A 26430-nucleotide genomic window follows, 5' to 3' on the forward strand; every position below is an offset into this window, starting at 1 on the left:
TTTTTTTTCTTGGGACTGAGAAAATAATTGGAAAAATTCCATTTTAAACACTATTGTTGATTATTCACTCAATACACCACTAATATATAAGCCAAATTAACACAAAAATTATTGTTATGTTTTATTTTTATTTTTTGTAAGTATAATAAATATTACAATAAATGATGTGATATTGTTCATCAGCAAAATTCGAATCGATATCAGATAGAGTGATTGGACTCGATCATGCCACCTGTCCGGTGTACCTACTCGAGAGGAGTAGGTGTGCCCAATCACTCCACTTTCTTCCTTTCACGAGAAAGCCATCTCTAATCTATTGTAAGATCCGATTTTTCCCTCTTTTTTATTGTTTAAGCTTTAATGACTTGGTACCAAAAGTGGGTTTTTTGTAATCTCGAGGCGGTGGAAGGTGCATGAATTAAAGGCTTTAATGTTCATTAAATTCTATTTAAATCTAGAACCTAACGATAAAATCAAAAAAATTATTGAAATACAATGGCAGTTTAGAATTTCGAATAATTCTATGCCTCAAGTTCCTTTTACAGTTTAGACTTTAGAGAGAAATACAAACATGTAGAGTTCGTAATCTCATTTGGAAATAGGACTAAATTGATATCAGTTCAGTTTAATTTTAAATTGAATCCAACATCCAAACACTCAATTCTCAAATCACTAAATTTATTTCAACTCAAAATTTTTTTACGTGAAACTTAACATTTTTCAACTCAACACCTCTTTACATGCTGGACCCACAACCTTTTTTAATTTTTTATAAATACATCTAAATTCATTTTAACATCCAAATATATTTAAACTCACTTTAAGTGGGTCTCACAAAACTCATTCTATCATCTCAATTTATTATTATTTATAAAAAATTCAACTCAGTTCAATATCTAAACTGAACTGTCTATAAACTATGACATGTGTCATGCCACGAACATATATGAAAAAAATATTTTGACCTATTATTCTAGGTCAATATTGATTTTGACCATTGATTATACAGATGTGGCACTACGGCATCGGAGTAGTATCTCAAACTTACCGCTCATATATTTTAATTTTTAATATTTTATTTTACTCATTGGTTAATGAAGTGACTATTAATGAAATTGTATATTGTTTTCTTAATAATTAAGAATGTTAAAAGAATACTTAAAAAAATTTAAAAAAAAAAAGAAGAAAAAATTTATAACTAGTGGTATGCCTAGCGATAAACATTGAGCGGCCCGCTAGCATGATCTTTCTATATATGTGTGTATGTAAATATATTTATTTATATTAACATTGTTACAATCCACTTAATTTCCTTTTGGGTTTGTTGCAATATCAACCATTATTATTTGTAGTACAAAATTGTGCACATAACATACTAGTGGTAAGAACTAATAATAATAATAATAAAAGCATTGTTACATAAGTGGACTTGTTAATACAACATTTGTTATGATAATTATTATAATTTTAAAAAGTTAAACTGCTAATAATTTATTAATATGACTTGTTTTCATATCAGCGGTATGTTGAGTGTACAAAAAAATAGACTCGTAAATTTTTTTTTTTTAATAATATGATGACAAAATATAGATCGATGAACATTAATTTGTAACGTTTCGATAAAGAACTTTATTTTTAAGTTAAATCCTCCCACAAAAATATATATTATTTGGAAAAATGCAGTAAAAATCGTCTTAAAGAAAATCAAATAAAATGCCTTCCATTCACAATTCAAATACTATGCACATCAATACGTGAGAAACAAGCATGTGCCGTTACACAGAGAGCGCAGTAACCAACAACCGAATAGAAAAGCCATCGCTTGCTATAGACCCAATTGGAAACCTTTGTCGGTGATTCTTCAGAGTGAGAGAGATGTGGGAATCGATCTTTTTGACGTTAGCTGCGACCGCCGGTAACAACATCGGCAAAGTCCTCCAGAAAAAGGGCACTCTCATTCTTCCCCCCCTCTCTTTCAAGTTCAAGGCACGCCCGCAACCTTTGCTCCTTTTTTTCTTTGCGTTATTTAGATTTTCTGACCACCCCATTATTGATTTCTGTGATTCTGTATTTATTTTCTTTTAATTGATCTGAGTTATGGTGGGTAATGTTAAATCCCGGAAAAAAATTCAACCAAGATGAATGTGAAAAGATGCAATTTTGTAAAAATCTGATGCATGATTACAGTTTGATTTCATGTCCTATTTTGCGGAATCGAGATTCAATTCTGAATCCATGCAACCAAACACAGCGTCCTGCACGCCCTCCTATTGATTGATAATTGGTGCTGGTGTAAATGTACATTTGTTTGTGTTTATAGGTGATAAGGGCATATGCTTTCAACAAAACTTGGGCGGTTGGTTTTCTAATGGATATATTTGGAGCACTGTTGATGTTGAGGGCACTATCTCAAGCCCCTGTAAGTGCATCTACATCAAGCTTTCGTATCTTTATCATTTACGTTATGACACTGTTCAGTATTCCCAACAGAAAAATAAATAATTATATAAATAGAAAGCTGCCAATGCTATTGTTATTTTGTTGAGGATGAAGTTCTGGATGCGCACATCCAATTACCAAATATCAAAGATGATTTCTTTTCCACCGGTGCTGCTGCAGTTGAACTTCTGGATGCATATTATGCTGCTCTTGGACGATTTTTTAACCTTGGCTTCGTTCTTTATGATGTCTTCTCAGGTATCTGTTATCCAACCAGTTTCTGGCTGCGGACTTGCTATTCTTTCTGTCTTTTCCCATTTTTATTTGAAGGAAGTCATGAATGCTATTGACTGGGTGGGCATTACTTTGGCGGGCATCGGTACTATCGGTAATTTAAGCTCTTTATGGTTATAGTAGTAAAAATCATATATTTTTTTTTTTATAAGTAAACGATTATATTAATAGAATAGGTATAACCCAAGTATACAAGATGGTATACAAAAGGAAACACCTATCTAGGATGAAGAAAAGGAAACAAGAAAATCATGAAGGCTAGACCATTAAAATCTATAGGTATGGCCCATAGGAATAATGTTCTAACAAAAAGAGATCTAAGATCCTCAAATGAGTGCCCCTTGTCTTCGAGCGTCCTGTCATTTCGCTCCTGCCATAAGCACTACAGAATACAAATAGAAACCATCTCCACACAACTGTGATTTGTGGAATACCTCCTAAATTTGTCCAACTAGCCAAAAGCGCCTACACTGTGGCAGGCATAACTACGCTAACTCTAATCTGCAAAACACCTCATCCCATAGTACTCTACCAACTTCACAATGCAGTAGAAGATTATCCTCAGTCTCACCACTCTTCTTGCACAACACCAATCTATACAATCACCCCGCGTTTCTGCAAATTATCTGTCATCAATATCTTACCCAGAGAAGCTGTCCAGACAAAGAAAGTCACTTTAGGAAGTGCCTTATTACGCCAGATCCTCCTCCATGGAAACTGAGTGTTCTGCACCTGTGTGAAAGACTTATAGAAAGATCGAACCGAGAATGTGCCCAATTAAAAACATATTAAAAAACATAATTGGTCTCGATGGTTCTCATATTTATTAGAATCATGACCTGATGACAATTATATCAAGTAAATGTTAAAGGATATATTCCTTTTCAAATTAATATGTAAATATATTTTGCAACATGATGCTTTAGTGTGTGTGAATATTGATGATTTCTTGTTCCTTTTGGTTTCACTTTTTTTTATTATCCCTAAACCATCAAATTTTTTCTAATATTTTTTTTTAATTTATTATAACCAACATTTCATTAAATTAACAAGAGAAATACAAAAGGAGGGGGTGGGGGACCCAACAATTGTCTCACTGCAATGAATACAATGCATAGAAATACAATTAGAAAAGGGCAATGGAGGCAAAAAATATGGTCTGGGTCTTATTCTTGGTGGAGCCAAGAAAAGATTCGTCATAAAAGGTGGGTTTTTACTTAATTTCATTGGACTGTATTGCTTCGGAGATTCCGGTGGAGCTTCCCACGCCTTAATTTTCCATATCCTTGGAATAGAAAGCATGCCCAGATACCGTCATTGCTTATTCTCCAGGAAAAGAAGTTCACGACAGCCTTCTACCTCCACGCGGCATTGCTCCTTACGGAAAATTTCCCACTACTGCCTCCCGTAGGAGTCTGGGCCGTGTCTTAGTCCCAATGTGGCTGATCATCCTCCTGGACCAGCTACTGATCATTGCCTTGGTAAGCCATTGCCTCACCAATTAGCTAATCAGACACGAGCCCCTCCTCAGGCGGATTCCTCCTTTTACGATTACCTGCTTTCTGCAAAAGAGAAACAAAGGACTGTCCCTTGAAGGAGAACTAAAACTTTTGAACTACTGTCAAAGAAGGAGGTTTGTGGGCCCTACATGCCACCAAATAGATTGGGTGTGGACCATGCACACGTTGAAATAAAATGACTGGCAGTGGAGAGTGATGGAGGAGCTTATGGCCAAACTAGAGGAGGGGTGTTTGGTGGTTGTGGGTGAGTAGACGATAGCAGATCAGAGGTTTTAAAAATGGCAAAGGGTTTAAATGGAGGAGAAAGGGAGAAAAAGGGTAAATAGGCCAACAAACGAGCCGAGGACTATCTAGTAGAGGATAGTGACGAAAATCCTGGTCAAAGGAGGTTTAGAAACCACAGTTTGGAGGTGGCGTGTGGCAGCAATGCGTGCCGTTGATGATGCGTGGCAGCCACACGTCGGTGGTTTGGGGTAGTTGATGGCTGGTGATGGTGGAGAAAAGGGCAGCGACTCTAATCTTAGTGATCGCGTGGTGGTTTGGTGGGTGGAAAGCCCTAGATCTATCCTCTAGGTATCTAAGAGAAAGGTTGAAAGAGTAGGAGAAATGGGGTAAAAGACCAAGGGGAAGGAGGGAGGAGCAGGGAGGGGGCCAGATCTAGTGTAGTTCTCCTCCCTTCAGTGGGAGGACTTTTAAGGAATGGGGAGAGGGTTTTGGTAAAGAGAGAGACAGAGAGAGAAATATGTGCTTTTCCCACCAAGTTTTTTCCTGCTTGTCACCAAAAGCATCTAAAAAAATATTCAGGTGATCTAATTATCTAATGCTTTCAACATCCTTAGGGATGTTTTACTTAATACTCTTTATCTTCGGATGAATGTTCATGTTTCTAGTTTTCAGGACTTTCTTGCTCTTTTTTTCTTTTGTTTAGGAGTATCTCCTGTATGCTACATGTGTACTTTTTTTTTTTATAAGTAAGGAAGTCTTATATCAATAAAAACTTGGGCATCAACCTCACAGCTTTTCATGAATAATATTACCAACTTATAATTTTTTATTTGGTTTATTTTATTGATTTTACCTGTATGGTATAAGTTTTTTTATTTTATTTTATAAGTAAATAGATAGCTTTATTGAATAGAATGAAACTAGGCAAATGCCCAAGTACATAGGAAGTATACAAAGTGAGACACCTAATTACATTCTAGCGAGCTGAAAAGAAGATAGAAACTCATGGACACTCCACCCTTCAATACAATAGCAAAAATCCACTGTAAAAGAGAGAATACAAAAAAATTCCATATTTCTCCCACTGCACGCTCCTTGTTGTTAAAGCACCTATCATTCCTTTCTGATCATAGACACCACATTAAGCACAAAATTATCATACGCCACGCTGCTGCCAATTGTGCACTGTTATGCCTCCTGTTCCAGCATGCTAGGCATTACCCAACTCAGTCCGGCTCTATCAAGGATACCAGTCCATAATTCCCCCGCCATCTCACAATGTAAAAGCAAATGATCTATTGATTCTCCATTTCTTTTGCACATGTAGCACCACTCCATGACCATCATGCCTCGCTTCCTTAAGTTATCAACCGTCAATATCTTTCCAAGCGCAGTTGTCCAAATAAAAAACGCAACTTTAGGCGGAACTTGTGCTTTCCAAATACTCTTCCACGGAAAAAAGGTGGGTTGTTGTACTGTCAAAGCCTTGTAAAAAGATTTAACGGTAAAAAATTTTCTCCCCATTTGAATCCACAACATACGGTCTCCCCCATTTCCTCCTACCTTTGCTGAATACAAGTGGCTAAAAAAGGCTGCCATCTCATCAAATTCCCAATCCTGAGCATTTCTAGTAAAAGTGACATTCCAAGTTACCGTCCCATTGAGCATTTCTAAGTTGTATATGGTTTTTTTGTATTTACAGGAGTTGGCGCTGGAGGTGAGGAGCAAGAGGCTACTGTCATATCTATTTTTCATTTACCATGGCTGGCATTCATTGTTGCCATCTTGTTTGTAGGTACCTTATCCTATGCACGATCTGAGCTAAGTATAGACATTTAAGAGTTTGTCAACTCATTGATAAAAAAAAGAAAAAAAAAAGAAAAAGAAAATCGTCAACTCCTGTTCATGTGACAAGATTATGGTATCAAAACTTGAAATTGAAGAGGATTTTCTTCTGGATTTCATAAGAATCCTGTTTGGATGAAGTTGTTGTAAGGTCTCATGTCAATTTATTGCCTCAATTCGTTGTTGGTGCAATTTGCATAGAATTGCTGCCAACTGTACATGTGTCTTAGGTACCTGGCTCATGGACCTCTAAAACAATCATGCCAGACATGGTAATTTATTCATTACATTTGGAATTTGAAGATGTGATGCTTTTTGCAACCAAGCAAAACCTCAAATCCAAAGTACTTAGTGTTGTCTGCACAGACCCTTTTCAGCATTCAATATAAAGTATAAACTAGATTTTAATTTTTGTTCACGAACTCTATTGCAGATACCTAGTATGAAATTAGAGTAGTAACATTTTTTTTTTTTATAAGTGAAATTAGAGTAGTAACATGTAGTATATGTTTCCTTAATGATGACATCTTGTTTTAGTAGGACCAACAGTAAGGTTTGTAACACTCTAGATTGAGTACAGAAGGGTGCTGAATGAGATTTTACATTGTCTAGGATGGAGAAGTTCTTAGCCTTTATAATGGTTTCAATAATGTTCCAATTGTGACCTTGATGTGGCTTGGACTTTCCTTGAATGATTACAAATGATATTACAGTAAATCCCAGCTAGAGTTGTGGGACTTGAGCTGAATGGTCTGACGAGGACATAAGAGATTTGAGTGAGGAAGGTTGTAAGGTCCAGGATTGAGTATAGAAGGGTAGTAAATGGGTTTCCACATTATCTGGGAGAACCTTTTTTTGGCTTTTATAATGATTCCAATGAGCTCCAGTTTGACCAGTCCTTTTGAAGTGATATGTAGCATGGGCTTTCCTCAGATCGTTAGAAATTATGCTAATAATAAGTGTGGCAACAATTGTCCATGCATTTAGACTGCTATAACCTTAAGATGTACAGTTGCCAATGACATTGGCCTATGTTGTCACTAGGCTGTCCCTTTATTCTGTTTTTATTCCCTCTTGGAAAATGATAGACACACAACCTTTTTTACAACCCTTTACACAACCATGTTTTAAATGAGGGGTATTTTGGTAAAATAACTGATACAAGTAACATCATTTTACAAAAAATACCCTCACTTTAAAACATCTTTGTATAAAGGGTTGTAAAAATGGTTGTAGGTGTATCAATACATTAAATGATGATGTTTACTTCATTTGGAAATCAACGACACTACAAGATTCAGAATGAGTGATTGCTGTAGTCCATTCCATAATGAGGCCTAGTTTTATTGCTTTAAATGTTACTGACTTGGTGCAAAGTGCAGTGTTGTGAATACTTTAGTTATGTTACTAGTGTTTGGCTACTTGGACTTGACGGACATAATTAGTTTTATGCATTGCTCTTTGCTTGGAAGACCTCAATTGATGGTATATTTATCTGTAACATAGCAGTGGGGCGAGGTTTGTCATAATAATGCTGATACTTGGGATGTGGTTTTGTTATCAATTATGCGATCATTGTAAGCATGGTAGGATTTTTCAATTATGGGATCATTGTAAACGTTGTAGAACTCTTTTTCTTAGGTACTTCTTAATGGGTGGCTTCGTATCTACAAACGGCAACGAAAAGAACAGGAGATGGTAAAAATTCCCCTTTAGTGATGTTCACATTAAGCAAGATATGCTTTTTAATTTCTTTTCTTTTACTATTAGCACAACTCTTCTACTCCCACCCCTTGTCTCATTATTGACACTCTTTTGATCCAGATGGAATATGAAGTTGTTGAAGAAATTATATATGGTTTGGAATCTGGCATTTTGTTCGGGTACTATATCCTCTCGAACTAAATTTTTGCACTATTTTTTTTCCTGCTCATATTTTTGTGTGATTTCTGACAGAGCTAACATGGTAAAGCATGATTGAACTATTGACAATTTTTCATCTTACAACTTACATATAGTGTCTTGTCTCGTTCTCTTGTGATGTTTGTTAAATCAAATAGTACATTCTTTTATTGAAAGATCATAATACACATTATATAGTTTTCCATTTGAGGCAATAATTGTGTTCAAATCATTTTCTGACATGAAATTGAATTTATGTCAGGAGCAGAACTGGATTTCTTAAGCAAATTCATTTGTTTAAAACCTATCGAGCAATTTTAATACAACTGATTGCAGGATGGCATCTGTAATTTCAAAGATGGGCTTTGTATTTTTGGAGCAGGGCTTCCACAGGATGCTGGTACCAATATGCATTTCAATCAGTGTTTCTTGTAGTGGTACAGGATTTTATTATCAGGTACTTCAAATGGTTGACAAATTGACAATTTAATTTCGGTATGTTGATGGACCTGTATCTGAGCTATTTAATCTTTTTTAGCCAAATTGATACTTTCTACAACATACCATCATGTGTGTACCTTTTATTTTGTTTTGGGGAGAGAATTGGTTGAATGTTCTCTCATATGTTTGGCTGTCCATATTGCTGTATTTGCCTAGGAGGAACCATTTTAATTGAAACTAGTGGCATTCTGTAAAAAATTGGCACAAACAGTCGTTATCATAACATACTTCTTCGTTCAAGTTTTACAGACTCGGGGTCTAAAGCATGGGAGAGCAATTGTAGTAGCCACGTGTGCTGCTGTGGCATCAATTGTGACTGGTGTTCTTGCTGGTATGCTTGCATTAGGCGAACAATTACCTGAAGCACCAACAGCTCGTGTTTCACTTCTGCTTGGATGGTAATTTAAAATACTGCACTATTTTGTAATTCAATGTGCCTACAGAAGAAACCTTCTAAAACCAAACCTTGTTAAAGCTTGATACACAGTGAATATCAATTTATCTCAATTTATGCCTGGCACTTTCTCAATGTCATAGTTATCAGTCAAAATTAATTAGGTAAAAATATGCAGTTTGAAACATTTGGTCATTAATTACTGGTTATATACTCATTATTCGAAGGATCCATTAATAATACAAGCCCTTATTCTCAATTTGCGGCACCTGGTTCTTGTGGATTGAGGTGATATGGGGATCTGAGTCCTTGTATTCCGTATCTGGGTGCCATTATGTTTATTATTTGCTGTTTTCATTTCTTTACTGCAGGTTCCTTATCATTATTGGTGTGGTTTTACTCGTGAGTTCATCACGGCTGGTGAGACACCTTCCATGGCCATTACGACATCTCATACCAAGTGGTGTTGAGAGGAATTTCAATGCTAGAAGATCTGGATCTGTCCGTGTTAGGGATTCAAACCCAAGTGCTGTCATCCAGGCAGCAACATTGCATCATTTGGTATCATCTCCTAAAGAGAAGGCTTGAATTGACAATAGCCAATATTAGGGATACAAACCCAGGTGCTGTTATCTAGGCGGCAACATTGCATCATTTGGCATAACCTCTTCCTGAAGAAGACTCGAAGTGACAATAGTAAGAAGATTATCACGTGTGTATGTTTAGACTCTTGTTGATGGGCTTGTAGATGACATTGAGTTGTTCTTTATTGAGGGTGGGGTGTATAGTACGATCCTGCTTGCTTATTTTAGAGGGCATGTAATTTTGTGGGTCATTCCTTCTCCTTGACATGCTTTGCCTGATTTAAAATCCTTGTATCTTGAAACTCGTATCCTTTTCTTTTCCATTCCATTTAGGTTGCATTTGGATAGTGAGGTATTATTCTCAGGTGTTCTGTGAATAGTAATGATAGAATATTGAATAGTAGTGAAAAGTAGGTGAAAAGTAATAATAAAATAATGAATAGTAGTGAGGTAATCTGAGAATACCAAACTAGGCCTTAGTCTCAATTATTTTGTGTTATTTGGGATGGTGATATCATAAATATTGACATTTCTGAGTTTTGTATGATAATCTTTGCCTAATCTCTAATGACAAGATAGTTTTTACATTATTTCTATAGGTGTGGTCACGTCGTTGACATGATAATATTTGATTTGAAAAAACAATTTAGAATTAAAATTCTTTTAAAATTAAATATTATCATGTCAAAATGTCGAGGATGTATCTTTACATTACCCTGTAGATATGATATTCCCTTTTACAAGCAGTACTTTTAAGTGAAAGAGCCCTAATCTGCCAGAACAAAATGAAGAAATTCATCAAGCGTTCACAGTCCTCTTTTTCATTTTCTCTCCAATTTTAAGCTACAAAGCATAATCATGTATGGTTGTTGGAGAAGTTATGCTGCGGACACCGCTTCAGAAGGGTGGCTGTATTATTAGTCCTTGACAGTACAAGTTTTTTTTTTTTTTGCTCTTTCTCCTCCATGTTTAATCTTTTGTCCTTGATAGTACAAAAAGCTTGAGATTTTCACCTCTTTTAAGGTTGCGTTTAGGTAATGATGTATTTTTAATTATTCTGTAAATAATATAAATAATAGTAAAATATAATAATAAAATATTAAATAATAATAAAAAATAGATAAAAAATAATAATAAAATAATAAATAATAGTGAGGTATTCTCAATATACACCTCAATACCCAAACTAAATGCTTTCTCTTTGTTTTCCCTTTTACTTCTCTCTTAAGGCATTTAGGCTGCGTTTGGATGTTGAATTGAGTTGAGTCGAGTCGAATTGTGTTGAGTTCTTTATGAATAGTAGTAAGTTAAGATGGTGAAATGAATTTTGTAGAGTTTACTTAAGATGAATTTAAATGTATTTAGATGTTAAGATGAGCTTAGATTATGAGAAGTTGAAAAAGATTGTAAATCCCGTGTGTAAAGAAAGTATTAAATTGAAAAAGGTTGTGGATTCCACATGTAAAGAAGTTTTAACTTGAGATAAGTTTAATAATTTAAGAATTAGATATTTAGATATTAAACTTAACTTAAAATTAGATTGAATTAAATTGATGTCAACTGAGGCTTCGTTTGGTAAGTAAACTCATCTCAACTCATCATTACAACTTTTTTAAATCTCAACAAAAAATATAATAAATAATTTAACTTTTTTAAATCTCAAAATAATAATATTAAAAAATAATATTTTATCATCTCAATTCAATTCAATTCAATTTAACATTCAAATGAAGTCCAAATCTATCAACCAAACGGGCCTTAGTAAATAATAGTAAATAGTAATAATAAAATATTAAATAGTAATAAAAATACGTGAAAAGTAATAATAAAATAATAAATAATAATGAGGTATTCTCAATATACACCTCAATACCCAAACTAAATGTTTTCTCTTTGTTTCCCCTTTTACTTCTCTCTCTCTTGAGGCATTTAGACTGTATTTGAATGTTGAGTTGAGTTGAACTGAGTTGATCTCTTTATGAATAATAATGAGTTAAAATGGTGAAATGAGTTTTGTGGAGTCCACCTAAAATAAATTTAAATGTATTTAAATGTTAAGATGAATTTAGATTATGAGAAGTTGAAAAATATTATAAATTTCATATGAAAATAAAATAATGATAGAATCTCACAATTTTATTCCCACGTGTATATAATTTAAAAAATAAATATTTAAATATTAAACTTAACTTAAAATTAAATTAAATTAAATTAAATTGATGTTAACTGAATTATCAACCAAACGGGCCTTAGTCATTTCGATGACAGACAGCAAAATGATGGTAACAATGACAAGAACGACAAGGACAAAAACTGGGGGGGAAACAAGACCTTTTATTATTTGACTTTTTTTGAGGCGAACAAGACCTGATTTTAAGTTAATAAAAGTTATTGAGGGGGCCCCGCCACCCAAAAAAACAAAACATTAATGGTCATATACCTCTGCAGTCACTTCATGGTACATATCTACCAAACAGTTAGTCTAGTTTGTTTCGAAGAAATATCTTATTTTATTTTATTTTATTATTATAATTTTTTAAAATTTTTTACATAAAATAAAATAAATATTATAAATATTAAAAAATATATTCTAATAATATTTTATTTAATTTTTAACTTTAATTTTATCTCATCTCATCTCATTTCATCTCTTAAAACAAGCGATCTCTTAATGAATTTCAAACGTTAAAAAGAAACCACTTGGGATAAGGAACGAACAGAAGGGTGGGGGGCCAATAGAGAAGTTACAGCCATTTCCTCCTCCTCCTCATATTCATGATGAACCAGATGCAGAGGTCCACCATCACCAGGAAAGAAAAAAATCCTACCACTAGTGTCAAAAAATCAAAATGCAGAACAAAATGCCATATTATTCCAAATCGTATGGTATCCTACAAAATTCATGATTTTGATGGGACACATCAAGGTAATATGGAGCCAAACCATTCTGCAAAAGATTAGATGATGGAGTTGTGCATTATTTACTATAATTATGTTACAAGTCAAGGTGATTATTGTTTTATTAGGTGGAATTCTTCAATTTGCAAGCGTTAACATAATAGGATGTGATCTATAAGATATGATCTATAAGATAATTTATTACAGATCAAATTATAATTTTTCAATTGGATCGCTTGTATCACATTTTCAAACTTTACGCTATGTTTTGATAGTGAGATGAGATGAGATAATTTTAAATGAAAGTTAAATAAAATATTATTAAAATATTATTTTTTTAATATTATTATTATTTTGAGATTTGAAAAAGTTGAATTGTTTATTATATTTCGTGTAGGAATTTGAAAATTATAATAATTAAATGAGATGAGATGGAACCGTTTCTATAACCAAATGAGACCTATGAATGTATAAAGTACAAAATTGGTAGAAATCACACGTCAGACTTATATACCATTACAACTTATCGAGTGAATTTGTACCTAATTTATACAAGCCATAATATCTTTTGAAAAAAAAGACTATTACATCCACAAAAGAATTATATAAAAATAATTATACAAACTAACGTAATTTCATCTGATCCATTAGATCTACTTTATAATAAAAATAATTTTACAATTTGACAAATTATATCAAGTCACGTCAATTTATAAAATTAATTTTATATAATCACTTTGTAACTACAGTAAGAGTTATTCTTAAAAAATAATTGTAAGGCCCTAGAAGTTTAGAACCAGACTGTCCTGACTCATTACAGAGAAGATGGCCATGACATCAGGACCCCTCAGTTGGTGACCTTGAGAGATCCGCATGAGTCACAGCTTGGCATATAGAATGAGGATAAGGTTACTACCCTATCACGACCCTTACATACATGGCCAAGCTCAAAGAAAAAGGTACAAACACGACCAAGAGTAGGGACTTCCAAAAGTGGCAGATCAGTAGGGTCCCTATGACCAGGGACGAGTTTTAATTATCGTGAATACTATTTATAGATGAAAAGTTTTATGGTCTGGACTCCAAAGTTTTCACTACCTAGATTGTTATTGCTTCTTACTTTCAGGAAAATACTGCTATATGTAACAAAGAAACTTCAGATTTAACGACTTCCCAACAAGCTGAAACTTCCCCACTATCTTATTTAGATGCCGTTTGAATAATAAATTGAGATGAGATGAGTTGACATGAAAGTGAAAATTTAAATAAAATATTTTTAGAATATTATTTTTTAATATTATTATTATTTAAAAATTTAAAAAAATTAAATTATTTATTATATTTTGTATGAGAATTTAAAAAAATTATAATGATGAGATGAGATGAAACGAAATACTTTTTATATCCAAACAGAATCTTAGTTATCAGTGATAAGTTAAAATGATTTCTGATGGGCTGTTCAATTTTCTTCGACGGTCGGTAAACGGTGATATTCGTACAACTCTTTTATAACCCTTTTACATAAACCAATATAATAGCCCCACTTCATCAAACATACAAGTTTTTTTTGTTTTGAGTTTTAAATTTTGCATAATTATCTTCCATTTAAAAGAGAATTATAAAAATAAGAAGTTGTAAAAAGGATTGAATGCGTGGGTGTGACTGGAGGATGAATCCCTGGAGAATTTGAACTCTTATGTCAGTTCTCTCTTGACTTACCCTATACCAATTAGTGGGTATCACCATCTTATTGCTTGAAGTATGATATGAACCAGATATGAACTCAAAAGGAAAACGGGTTGGTTTGGTTACATAAAATTAAATTTTCATCTCATCTCATATAATTATTATAATTTTTTTAAATTTCTATACAAAATATAATAAACAATTCAATTTTTTTAAATTTCAAAATAAAAATAATATTATAACAATATTTTATTCAATTTTTAACAAAATATCTCGTCTGAACTGCGTAGCCAAACGAGGCATAAACTTTTATACCTAAATTAGTGACTGCTCTCTCAACATTTTCTGATTCTTTTTAAGTTTTAAGAAAGGCAGCAAAATCTAACTTTATGAGCAGCACTTCTTAAAGGGCCATATGATCAGGTTTGTACAAAAGAATTCTTGCTGCATGTAACTATCAAAATATTTCAAGGCTGGAGGGATGCTGTAGGATCAAGTTGCAAATAGTCACAGAAAAAATGCACCAAAAATGCGCCTAGAATGAAATTATTTTTAAGTTACCGACAGAGTGTGCTTAAGAACTGTCGTTCCTTTTTATGTTACCATCAGCAGACCTCAGGATGAAGTCATCTTTGAGTTGCTCGAACTCAATAACTTCCCCCCAAAAGTCCAAGTTGTCCTCAAATCAAGTGTCCAGTCCAATTAGCCCATTATAGTGGGACCTCTGATCACCACTTAAAAGAGAAGATTCTGTACTACTGCATACCATCTCTTCCCATTTCAAAGTATCTTTGCCCCTTTATCAAAGTGGTAACGACCAGATATGACTAGAGAATAGTGTTTCAACTTTCAACTTTCAACCGACCATAAACCATGGTTTGTAATAAAACATTAAGGAAAATTTTAGTACAATTCAGGTCACAAAGAACGACAAAAGTACATAGAAATAAACAATAAATGGTCCCATCTATATAGATTCTTCCACATAAATGATGATGAATCACATCAGGAATCAATTTAGCAGAAAGACCTACCACCAGCAATCACTGTGCGTTTTCTTGCCCGGGATAATTACCAAGCTGTTCCATCTGCCAGCTTTCATGAGAAGCAACATGTTCATTGAAAGGAGTGTATTGCTGCAAAAGCATATATATAAAAAGAAAAAAAAATTATGTATGGATATAATAAATAGACTTTAGCTCCCTCAATATCATTTCCCTGTCAGAGAATTTTTTGATATATTTGAAAGATGGAGGTTTCGAACTTCAAATTATTATTTTAGAGGTAGGAGGTTATGCAATCAGACCACATGCCTTTGGTGTTGTCAAAGAATTGAAACAACATTTCATGCAAGTCTCCCTAATAAGAGGATGTTTACCATGCCAATAAGCCTAACAAATGAATGAGAGAGAGAGAGAGCCAAAAAGGAAGGGGAGATCAATGAAATATGCTGCATCTATTCTTCATACATATAGACAATGAATAAGAGGAGGCCATGTCATCTGGAGGCTCTATATGTCCTAACTCATCTGAAATTTGTGTTTCACTTAAATAACATGACTCAAATCCATGTATTAGTCAGGTGTGCCTTTTACAATAATAATTTCAAGCAGTCTATGAGTACAACTAGGTTTTGAAGCTAACCTTGCATTTAAATTTACAACTGTCTCTCATATTTTTTCCTTTTGTTTTCGAGAAGAAAAGAATAAGGGAGGGGTTTATTTCCATCCAATAAGCCTAATTAATTATGGGGGGAAGATGATTTAGGTAATTATACCTCCATCTTAATCAATAGTTCTTTAGCAGTTGGAGCAGAGAGGACTATATGCCGAGCACCTGGCTTGATGAATCCTTCTTTGACCCCATTGTCAAATAATGCCAGCAAGGAATTATAGTACCCATCAACATTTAGCAGAGCAACCTATAGAAATCAACATTCAGTTACAATGGTAATTTTCCAATTCTTCTATATCTTCAAACACCAAATTGGTAGGTTACCGTTTTTTTATGAATTCCAAGTTGGGCCCATGTTATCATCTCCAACAGCTCTTCCATTGTCCCATATCCTCCTAAAACCACCAAAGGAAAAGATATGTGGGTATTAAGCACTAAGAGAGTAATCATTTTGATTTGTGAAGGAAGATCTCAACGGTTTCATGGAACAAAACACTCAAGGTGATTGTTTGTTTTCTTTTGACTATTGCTGAGAATTTTCCAGGTGATTTACCAGGAAGAGCAATAAAGGCATCAGCTTCTCGAGCCATTGCAGCTTTCCGCTCATGCATGTCTGAAACAGTTCTTACTTCTCCAACAGTTTGACCAGATATCTGTCAGTGTTAACCAACAACATACTAATGACCATGCGAACATGTTTTTCAACTACCAACATATGTAAGTACTTTTCATAGCAGGTGACTAGAGCTGAGATCAGGTAGGACGTGATAAAAATTTCTCCCCCTAGAGGGCTGCTAAAAATTGAAATCTGATTCAATGCATTAACAGATGATACCTCGAGAGGCATGAGAGCTCTTGGAATGATCCTGCACATGAAATGAAATTAAGAATTTTATCAATAGATCCAATGATGGGACTATAGATGACAGACACAGGCAATGTAATGCTGAAGGCATGTTTTTCATTTATACCCGAGAACGTGGCAACCTCCATCATACACTCTCTGGGAAATCAAACCCATCAACCCGACACTTCCCCCACCGTACACCAAGTCTATCTTCCTCTGCACCTGTTATTAGATGCCCATAAGCTTATAATCCTTCAAGAGTAACCCAATCAAGGATAGTGGTTAAGAACATGCCCATATATATGATCAGACAGGAAATACACAGTTTGGTACGTGCAATGCAAAATCCACAAATTCATCAATCTGTTGGACAAATTAATGATCTGTATAGCCAGAACCCAGAACCCAATACTAATCTCATTACCAAAAACAAACAACCACCATATGGAACTTTGATTTTTCAACTCCCAACGAAAACCTGAAATCATCAGACGCCATTTTAAGGCCAAGACCAAAATACAGTTCCATAACTTCCATTATCACAGGAAAAACAATCCCAGTTCAAAACATCAAACACCCGGTACACAGCACCTAAAGATGAATACAATATCATCAAAACGAACACGTTCTAGACACATACGCCAAAGCTTGAGACTACATTAAGCTTAAGAGATGAAAGAGAAAAAGGGAAACCAACCAGTTCATTGCCCAATTCAAGAGCAGCATCACTGAAGACTTTTCTGTGGCCAGAGTTGCTCCCACAGAAGACACAAACCCTCTTGAACTTGCTTCTCTCGTTGCCTTCTTCCATTCACGATTGATTTTCTCCAATCCAGTCCCAAACAATTAAAATAACAAAATCAAAACAAAAAGGCAAAATTTGTTATGCAGTACCATATATTACTTCAATTGCAAAAACCCAGAACTCATCAAAATCAATGTCACCCAAACACAAAAACGAAGAAGAACTTCAAAAGAAGGCTATTTGGATTGGTTTTAAATTGATAAAAACAGGAACTGAATTCGATAAGTAAATGGGTCTTATATATTTGTCGAATGGGAGCAGGAGAAGCCGACATGTACACATTTCCTTTCCAATCCAACTTCTCTCTGTCGGCTTTATAACTCAATATCACACAAAACATAAAATGATAAATAGGTACAAAAACAACAAATAAATATTATTATACATCAATTAAAAACCATATTTCTTTGTTTCTCTCCATTCCAAAGTAGTGTTTTTTTTTGTTTAGTCTACAAAAGAGAGTATAGATTTGTTAGGAGTGAAGGACTCGGCAAAGAGAAGACAAGGTTACTTTAGCCATTGGATTTGACTCATGCACAACAACATCTGTAATTAGATACTGTTGCATCATGATGTTATTCGTCCGATTTGGACAGTGATATGAAATTATATAATTTTAAATAAAAAATAATGATAGGCTTACAACTTTCTATCACTCATTTATTATTTTATGGTATATTTGAAATTTTTATTTTTTTATTATTTTTATTTTTAAGTATTTTTTTAACATCCTTAATTATTAAGAAAAATTTTTAAAATATACAATTTCACAAATATTCACTTCCTTAACTATTAAGTAAAAGAAAATAATAATAAAATTTTAAAAAATAAAGAAAGTATTAAATGGGTGGTTAAAAATAGTAACTCTATCATTATTATCCGTTGAATAAAATGTTATTAGAATTGAAATATTGTTAAAATATTGTAAGCCTTCTAATATTATTATTATTTTAAAATTTAAAAATATTGAATTGTTGCTATTTTGATTTAGTTAATATTCATAGCCAATTATAAAATTCTAAAACCATAGAGTGGTGCCTTCAGTTCATCCTTCATGATGCTTTTACCTTTTCAATGATGAAGATAACTTGCATGTGCAGGTACATTATTAAATGAGAGAAAATATTATTTTAAGAGGGATAGTTTTGTAATTTTAAAAAATTTTAAAATTAAAATAGCCTAGGCTTGCATTGCAGTCTCTAAATAGAAACTGTATCTAACATTGCTCTTTTTTATTTCATTATATAATTAGAAAAAATATACCTATTTATTCAGTCATCTAAATACATTGATCACATAAAAGTACGTTATATATGATTTTTTTTTTTCATTATAAAAAGAAGAACTTTACTAAAAAGAATCCATTCTTGCTTGAGAAAAATGCCAAAACTTTTAAGTAGCGGAAACTCATGGCCTCTAATGCATGTTAATGTATCAAGAAAGTCGAATTAAAAACATATTAGGATAATGAATAATGATGATAAAGATCATCTAGCTTTCATTCCATTAATATATCATTTAATAATAATAAATATGTCACATCTTATATAATTAGATGGTACGGCGTATAAAATTTTGTCAAGAGAGAGATTCAAATTTGTTTTAATCGAGATTCAATCAATTAATATTGCTTAAAAATAAAATACAAAAAGAGAAAAGAAGATAAATAAAAACTTAAATTGTAAAGTAAGATTGAATGATATACTTTTAAAATAAAGTAAACTCTATCTATTATAAGGATTTGCGATTTCCATTAGTAATAGATCCATGTAAAACGTAGTGTGTGTGTGTATATATATATATATATATATATATATATATAATTCCCAAAAAAAAACAACATAAAATAATCCTAAAAAAACAACAAAATTAAACATATTTAAAAATGAAAAAAACTTAAAAAGAATCAACGATCTAAATTGGATGGTTTACGTGGCTTATAAAGGCCATGAGTAGACAATCTTTTTTATTTATTTTACTTTTCCTATTATTTCTAAATTTATATTTTCTATTTTTTTTTAAAAAAAAATTACATTATTTAAATTGTTTGGTTTACGTTTGGTACGAATGCCACGAGTCAAGATGATTGATGGTCCTTCATTGACGGTCTACTGAAGTAGCTGCACCAGAGCTGTACCGTAAAACTTCTCCTAAGGGATGAAAAACAGAAAAGACTTTAAATTCGTAAAAATAGGCGCGTTTCAGGTCGATGAAACCGAAACAGAAACAGAGGACGAGTACAAGTTTACATCGCCATTCGTTGAAGAAGCTCAAGGAAACCTCCTCCTTCGGGCGGCGAAGGAGAACGGGTACTTGTTTTTGCTCCAAGTTTCTATAAGGTATATTTATACAGACCTGTTCTCCTCCTACCCAAGCATTTCCTCCTGGTGGGTTTTCATGACATTATCGATCGCTCTCGTCCTTTACCTATCCTATTCATCGATAATTTTTGATTGGTTACAAGTGGGGATTGATCATTTGGTCTTTAATTCAAGTGGGTATTCTTTAGATTGGTTGTTCTCAAGCGGGTGTTGATCGAAATATCAGTTTTCGTTTTTCTGTAGAAAATCGGTTTATATTGATCAATTTAAAGTGGGTAATGGTGTTTGTGGAGCTTTGTTATAATTGAAGGTGGGCTTTTGGATATTTGATCTACCTAAGCGAGTTGCTCTGTGCATTGTTAATGTATCTTGCCGTCATTGAAGAGGAAGATTGGCTTGCGAACCTGCCCGCTTGGTTTCTGGGTGTTCTCAGGCCACTTTATCTGCCCTTCGAACAGAAAGCCTTTTCCTTCTGTATTCCTAGAGATAGATGGGATAAGGAGTTCTTTAAGCTGCAGGGTGGCTGATAAGAAAATCTACAAAGGCTGTTAGTCAATTGGTTTTAAGTGATTTTAGATGGGTTCTTCGCAAGGTTCCACATTGTCATCAAATGTCGCAGGGCTTGTCGATGGTTCATCGGCTCGCAAAGAGATTTCATATCTTGACAGTATGCCTGTTTATGTTAAGGAGCTGATTGCTGGAGGCGCAGCGGGAGCATTCGCTAAAACTGCTGTTGCACCCCTGGAACGGATCAAAATACTCTTGCAGGTGAAGCATTAGTAAAAATTTCCCCTTCTTCTAAGCCGTTGTTTTTTCATTATTTCTAATATAATTGGACATAATGACCTCGAGATTATTTTCTGGTTCTTATAGATATGCTTTACTTTGTAACAATAGGCTTATGTAATCTGATGGTTTTATGTCCTAAAGGATCATTCTTAGATGGAAAGGAAAAAAACAAGTTTAGAGAATGCAACTTAGCCTATGCCATGAGTCGGGTTTCCACATTAGCATTCTGGATAGTGTTTTTAAGTGGTTTTGGAGAGGATTTAAGTATATAGTTATATGAGGTTCTGAAGTTATTAGGAAGTGGAATAATTTGGAAAGAATGAGTCATATGAAGACTATAATTTTTCTTTTATCAGTAAACAAAATTTTATTGATCATAAAAATAGGCAAATGCCCAAGTATAAGGGACATATGCAAAGAATTGGTGTGTGCAAATAATATAAGAAAGAAATGGTGCATATGTATGATTATTTGAATAATATAAAAAGTTTGTTTGTAGTTTGGCATTTGTCGTATTGACTTTCATGAGCAGCATAGGATCTACACATTCTAGGGGTTTCATTTGGATTTTGTTATAGTTCACCTGGTATTTGGGAAGGCCTACTTGGCTGAAAGGGCAAGAAATATCATCTCATAAACATCATTCAAATACAAACACTTTTCAATTTCAAATCTTCAACTTTTTCATCTCATCATTACCTAATCATTATAACTTTTCCAAACTTCCAAACAAAACTCAAAAGAAAAAAAATCAACTTTTTCAAATCTCAAAACAAAAATTATATTCTAACAATATTCTAACTTTATAATATTTTTATTGAACTTTTTTCTCTCTCCTTTTCCAAAATCACATCAAACATCTTAACTCAAACCATTTCACTACTATTCACAGATTTTTTATTTCATCCCATCTCATCTCAACATCCAAACAAGGCCTAAGTTTGCCATCCTCAAAAAAATATTTGCTGCATTTGATGGCTCTTTTTGTTCATTTTCTAAACTCTTAAGTATGATGCTTCAGGACTGTTGCATACTTCTACTTTTTCTTAATACTTACTTTACATATCCATTCTGGATATACATATTAAAATCATATCCATTTCTGGATATATGTTTACCATATATATTTTTTTATACACCCTCATTTTCTATTTGTGTATCTATGTGGATTTCTCCAGACAAGAACAGGAGGGTTCCATTCTCTTGGGGTGTTCCAATCTTTGAAGAAGTTACTGAAGCACGAAGGCGTTAAAGGATTCTACAAGTAAGCTTTTACAGATTAAATTCAATCATTTATTATGTCTATGCTCCCCTTTAATTTATTTTAACTTATGTTTGTTGGTGTTTTAGAGGAAATGGAGCTAGTGTTATTCGGATTGTTCCTTATGCAGCCTTACATTTCATGGCGTATGAGCAGTATCGATGTTTGATCTTGAACAACTATTATGCATTAGGATCAGGGCCCCTTATTGATCTTTTAGCTGGTGCTGCAGCTGGAGGAACAGCAGTTTTATGCACATATCCTTTAGATCTGGCTCGTACTAAACTTGCTTATCAGGTATTTATCTTGCATAATAATGAAACATTTTGTCTTCTCTAAGCGAGGAGGGAGTATTTATGGTGTTGGCTGAGTTGTACTTACTGACTTTCAAAAAAATTACTTACTAATTATTGATCCTTCTACCACCAAAACATTCCAAAATTTTTGTTAATTAGGGGGAGGACCTACATATATGATTCCTTGGCCCCTAGGACCTTCATAATAATTTTTCGTTTTACACTGAATTGTTAAGGTAATTTCAGAGAAATTATATAGGTGCTCCCCAAATACACATTTTTCTTATCCCTTCTCCAATCCTTAAGCTGTTTGAACTATCACCCATTGGTTCTGCCCCCTCCAATCTTGAAGTTCTGGCCTCCCCCCTTGTAAAATGCTTCAGAAGGACCAGGGCATACCGATTCAATTGAATGGGAATCGGGATGGTTGTTGAACAGAATCTAACCTATCATGTTGTCCTTTCTGAGCAGTATCTACTTTAGATGCCTTTGAAACTCATTGCTTGAAGTCCAAACCATTATTAATGATCCATGTAAGATTAAGCTATCAAGGAACTTCGTGCTGGTTTTAGTTTTTACTGCTCCTTTTCCTCTTCTGGGTGATTGTTGCTTGGTTAAAATTTTTTCATTGCATGATACCTTCTCTTCCTATTTACTTCATGATTTTGTAGGTTGTTGACTCTTATGGTATGAAGAGTAATCATGCTCAACCTGCATATAATGGCCTAAGAGATGTACTCAGAAGCGTGTACAAGGAGGGAGGAATGCGTGCACTTTATCGAGGTGTAGGTAAGTATGTGCTCTCAATCTTATTGATATTTGCACGGCATCAGATGTTTTGATAAAGGCACCTGGTTGTTTCATTTTTTTTTTGGGTTTTGTGGGGGGGGTGGGGTAGTAATTGTCCAACTTATTTCTCATGTTAAGTTCCTCTTCCCGTATGTGCTACCATATATTGAGCGCAAACTTATCAAAACAAATTGAGTGCACTAATATTCATTTCAAGTTTCCTTTGTTTAAGCAGGCCCAACACTCACTGGAATCCTTCCTTATGCTGGGTTAAAGTTCTACATATACGAGGAACTCAAGAGGCATGCTCCTGAAGAGCATCAAAAGTCCATTGTGATGCGTCTTTCTTGTGGAGGTCTAGCTGGTTTATTCGGGCAGACCTTCACATACCCACTAGATGTTGTTAGGAGACAGATGCAGGTATTGCTCTCCATTACAATCGCTATACTGACCAGCAGCAGAGTACAGATTTTTTTTTTTTTTTTCTCCTGGTTATAAAAACCTAGTATATTTTTTGTACTGGCTACCCTTACTGCTCTGTCAGGATTGCCTTAGGCTGGTGAGAAAATTTAGGACATCCATCATAAGGCTCAAGTTTTTTCAGCAAGCCATATAGTGAACATGCCAAGGATGCTGGTTAATAGCTCCCTCGCTCTGGGTTTAAATTATTGCATTAGCTACATCTTGATTAGATTGTAAGCAACATATCAAAGCTTGGGTAGGCACCTAGAATTGACATGTTAATTAAATGCTTTGGGTCATATTATTCACAATCCAGATTGTTTTCATTGTGACTGACCAGAGTGGATGGTACGCAACTCACATAGAATTTCGCTGGTGACAAAGTAGTAATGGACTAGTTTAGTGTAGGTTTTCCAATTCATTTAAGTGGTAGTGGACTGATTTCAATCCATGCCATAAGTTTCAAATCTGAAACATTGTTGGTAGATTAAGAGCTTGGGCTACTAGACCAGGACTTTCTCATTTATATTACTGTCTTTAAGGGATGGTGAAATGAGCCAAAGCCTGTTTCATCTTAAAAGAGTGCCATAGGGTGTACATAATTTACTTACAAGATACAACGTACTTGGTAAATTGATGTGTTACGATGTGGAATATTCGAAATTCATAATTATGCAGCTCTACTCTGTATGCATGGGTTGGCTTGAACTCAAAAGCAACAAGCAAAGAAGCAACTTGCATTAAAGCTGTTGCTGCCCATTGATTTGAAATTCACAGAAATAGTGATGCAGTTGTAATTGTTAAATGAATTTGAGACCGGAATTACATGGATTGGTGTTTTACAATACTTGTGGGATGCTATTACAGGTTGAAAATCTGCAACCTTCAGTACATGGAAATGTCAGATACAGAAACACATTAGAAGGTCTTACTGTTATTTTTCATAATCAAGGATGGAGACAGTTGTTTGCTGGTCTGAGCATTAACTACATGAAGGTAATTGTTTGTAATTATTGAATCAACCTACTCTAGCTGAATTTCTGATCGGTGCTTTTCAATATATCTGATATTGGGTTTACATTGAAGTTTTCTAGGGCTTCAGTTGGTCTAAGTGGTTATTTGATACTTGTTATAAGCTCAAGAACATAAGATTATTCCTGAGATTGTATTAAAGTAAAAATAGTGTGAGCCAGATGAGTGTTTACGACTCTGAAGCATTTCTCATAAAAACACCACAACAATACCAACTTTTGCCCTTCACTGAACTTATTAATTATTAAAACGTAGGAGCATAGAAATTTTCATATTTTCATGAGTCTCCTAGAAACAGTGCGACACTGAGGCCTTGTTCTCATTGGTAAATTTATCACTTCAGAAAACAACACGCAGAGAGTAATTTTCTCAAAGCTCAATTATATAGGTGAGTATGATGATGGCTTATTTAACATTTCAAATGCTTCAAAGAAGCATTTTAGGCTCTGCTATACTTTTTCTGGTGTAGGTCACATGCACTGAGACCACTGTGGACTATCATAAAAAGACCAAAGTTTCTTAAGAGTTCAGGGTCACCTTGCTCACGGAACTAGTTTTTTTACTTGAATCATGATTCCTAACGTCTTGCTAACACAAATTATGTGATGTTCCTAGATTGTTCCTTCCGTTGCAATTGGTTTCACCGCATACGACTTGATGAAATTTTGGCTCCATATTCCACCTCGATCGAAGACTCGAGCAATATCTGCTGCCTGAAGAATGCGTCCATCGGTCTCATGACTATTGCGATTTAGGGACTTGCCAAATCTTCTTACAATATAGTAGAAAGACTACACCAAGTGTCCTCATTGCCACTGTAACAGAAGCTCGAGATGTTCATTCTCTAGGCTATAACAGGTCACTTTTCCTGGCTTTATGACCAAAAGAATCATGGAATTGGATGATCAACTTATTTGTTCTATTTCTTTTATTAGTATTTTCTTTCTTGCACAGTATTATTAGTATTATCAGCTAGTTATTCACTGTTGAGAAACCGACGACGACAAACAAAATAAAAGCAAACAATCACACGATATAAAATTAATGTGGTTCAGTAATGTGTCTACGTCTATAGAATTGCAGAGGATTTTATTATACTAGGGAATCACAAAATATACTTTGGGGTGAAATCTCACTATTCAAAACACGTAGTACTTTCATTAAGTACATATTTATAGTGTAACTCAGTAGAAATATTAATTTTCACTTTTTTGCGTTCTTCATTCGAGTGGAGTGTCGAGCGAACTCTTTACTCGAGTTTTGCTCGAGCAACTTGTCGAACAATTTTTTTGCCTAATGTTTTTTCTGATCATAAACAGTGCCATTGAAAATCCGCCAAAAAATCATAATGCATCTTTGTCGGGTCAAGTCATTAATTCGGGTCGATACACCAATAAAACCAGACTATACAAACCCAATAGTCGCTTCGTGTACTCTTACTTAAAATGTATATCGATTAGTTGGTATGATTAAGGATAATAATATCGAGAATCGAGAGAGTAACATTGCACTTCGTTTATTTGATTTTCTAACATCAATCCTTGTCAAATGTCATCTATCCATGTTCTATTCCATCCCTTCTAATTGAAACTTTTGTAACTTTGTCCACAAATTCAAATACCAGATCTAAATCATCCTTGCTGTATCATTGGACAAAATGCCAAAAAGGGGAAGCGGAAGAAAGACAAAAAAAAAAAAATAAAACAAAAAAGATGAAAAGGAAATGTCACTTTGAAATTTGAAGAGTAATCCAACCTGAATTAAGGCTAAGCCATTCTTTAATTGCTGGAGTCAGGAGGAAGACAGACAAAACCACAACAAAGCTGTCTCTCACAATGTCCCAACCTCGAAGTCAGCAGCTAACAA

General features: G+C 34.0%; 3 protein-coding genes across 7 annotated transcripts; 2 read left to right on the plus strand and 1 right to left on the minus strand.

The window, feature by feature from the left end:
* The first annotated feature begins 1732 nt into the window (after window positions 1–1732).
* Window positions 1733–10006, plus strand: LOC121243322 (probable magnesium transporter NIPA9). 4 transcript variants are annotated; one of them, XM_041141427.1, is made up of 9 exons: window positions 1733–1986; window positions 2321–2419; window positions 2620–2818; window positions 6181–6269; window positions 7965–8021; window positions 8148–8206; window positions 8562–8682; window positions 8976–9124; window positions 9492–10006. In XM_041141427.1, exons 1-9 carry the CDS (start codon window positions 1876–1878, stop codon window positions 9706–9708), a joined length of 1101 nt encoding a protein of 366 aa, XP_040997361.1. In that variant the 5' UTR covers window positions 1733–1875; the 3' UTR covers window positions 9709–10006. The 4 variants fall into 4 exon arrangements, with proteins under 4 accessions (XP_040997361.1, XP_040997360.1, XP_040997363.1 ...); XM_041141426.1 differs by having other exon boundaries at window positions 1735–1986; window positions 2620–2827; XM_041141429.1 differs by having other exon boundaries at window positions 1736–1986; window positions 2698–2818.
* A 5144-nt stretch (window positions 10007–15150) lies between these two features.
* On the minus strand, window positions 15151–18127 carry LOC121243326 (cytokinin riboside 5'-monophosphate phosphoribohydrolase LOG8). 2 transcript variants are annotated; one of them, XM_041141433.1, is made up of 8 exons: window positions 17507–18127; window positions 16934–17031; window positions 16798–16828; window positions 16516–16615; window positions 16287–16357; window positions 16066–16209; window positions 15602–15679; window positions 15151–15424 (listed from the first exon to the last, which is right to left on the minus strand). In XM_041141433.1, exons 1-8 carry the CDS (start codon window positions 17618–17620, stop codon window positions 15332–15334), a joined length of 729 nt encoding a protein of 242 aa, XP_040997367.1. In that variant the 5' UTR covers window positions 17621–18127; the 3' UTR covers window positions 15151–15331. The 2 variants fall into 2 exon arrangements, with proteins under 2 accessions (XP_040997367.1, XP_040997368.1); XM_041141434.1 differs by lacking the exon at window positions 15602–15679 and having other exon boundaries at window positions 17507–18118.
* Window positions 18128–19822: 1695 nt separating this feature from the next.
* Window positions 19823–25647, plus strand: LOC121243325 (mitochondrial carrier protein CoAc1-like). Its single transcript, XM_041141432.1, has 7 exons — window positions 19823–20703; window positions 21903–21988; window positions 22075–22282; window positions 22953–23070; window positions 23306–23490; window positions 24400–24528; window positions 25180–25647. The coding sequence occupies exons 1-7, from the start codon at window positions 20512–20514 to the stop codon at window positions 25279–25281; spliced, it is 1020 nt and encodes a 339-aa protein (XP_040997366.1). The 5' UTR covers window positions 19823–20511; the 3' UTR covers window positions 25282–25647.
* Window positions 25648–26430: the final 783 nt, after the last annotated feature.

This window comes from Juglans microcarpa x Juglans regia, chromosome 8D (genome assembly GCF_004785595.1).
Source record: "Juglans microcarpa x Juglans regia isolate MS1-56 chromosome 8D, Jm3101_v1.0, whole genome shotgun sequence".
Classification (NCBI taxonomy): Eukaryota; Viridiplantae; Streptophyta; class Magnoliopsida; order Fagales; family Juglandaceae; genus Juglans; species Juglans microcarpa x Juglans regia.

Excerpts from the sequence above, each read along its gene's own strand:
- LOC121243322 (XM_041141426.1), top strand. The coding sequence starts at position 1,876 with ATGTGGGAATCGATCTTTTTGACGTTAGCTGCGACCGCCGGTAACAAC. Across the intron at positions 2,828-6,180 it reads GGCGGGCATCGGTACTATCG|GAGTTGGCGCTGGAGGTGAG; the intron begins GTAATTTAAGCT and ends TTGTATTTACAG. Across the intron at positions 8,022-8,147 it reads AACGAAAAGAACAGGAGATG|ATGGAATATGAAGTTGTTGA; the intron begins GTAAAAATTCCC and ends CTTTTGATCCAG.
- LOC121243326 (XM_041141433.1), bottom strand. The coding sequence starts at position 17,620 with ATGGAAGAAGGCAACGAGAGAAGCAAGTTCAAGAGGGTTTGTGTCTTC. Across the intron at positions 17,032-17,506 it reads TTGAATTGGGCAATGAACTG|GTGCAGAGGAAGATAGACTT; the intron begins GTTGGTTTCCCT and ends ATCTAATAACAG. Across the intron at positions 15,425-15,601 it reads ATTCTTTGACAACACCAAAG|CAATACACTCCTTTCAATGA; the intron begins GCATGTGGTCTG and ends ATGCTTTTGCAG.
- LOC121243325 (XM_041141432.1), top strand. The coding sequence starts at position 20,512 with ATGGGTTCTTCGCAAGGTTCCACATTGTCATCAAATGTCGCAGGGCTT. Across the intron at positions 21,989-22,074 it reads GGCGTTAAAGGATTCTACAA|AGGAAATGGAGCTAGTGTTA; the intron begins GTAAGCTTTTAC and ends TTGGTGTTTTAG. Across the intron at positions 23,071-23,305 it reads TGCACTTTATCGAGGTGTAG|GCCCAACACTCACTGGAATC; the intron begins GTAAGTATGTGC and ends TTGTTTAAGCAG.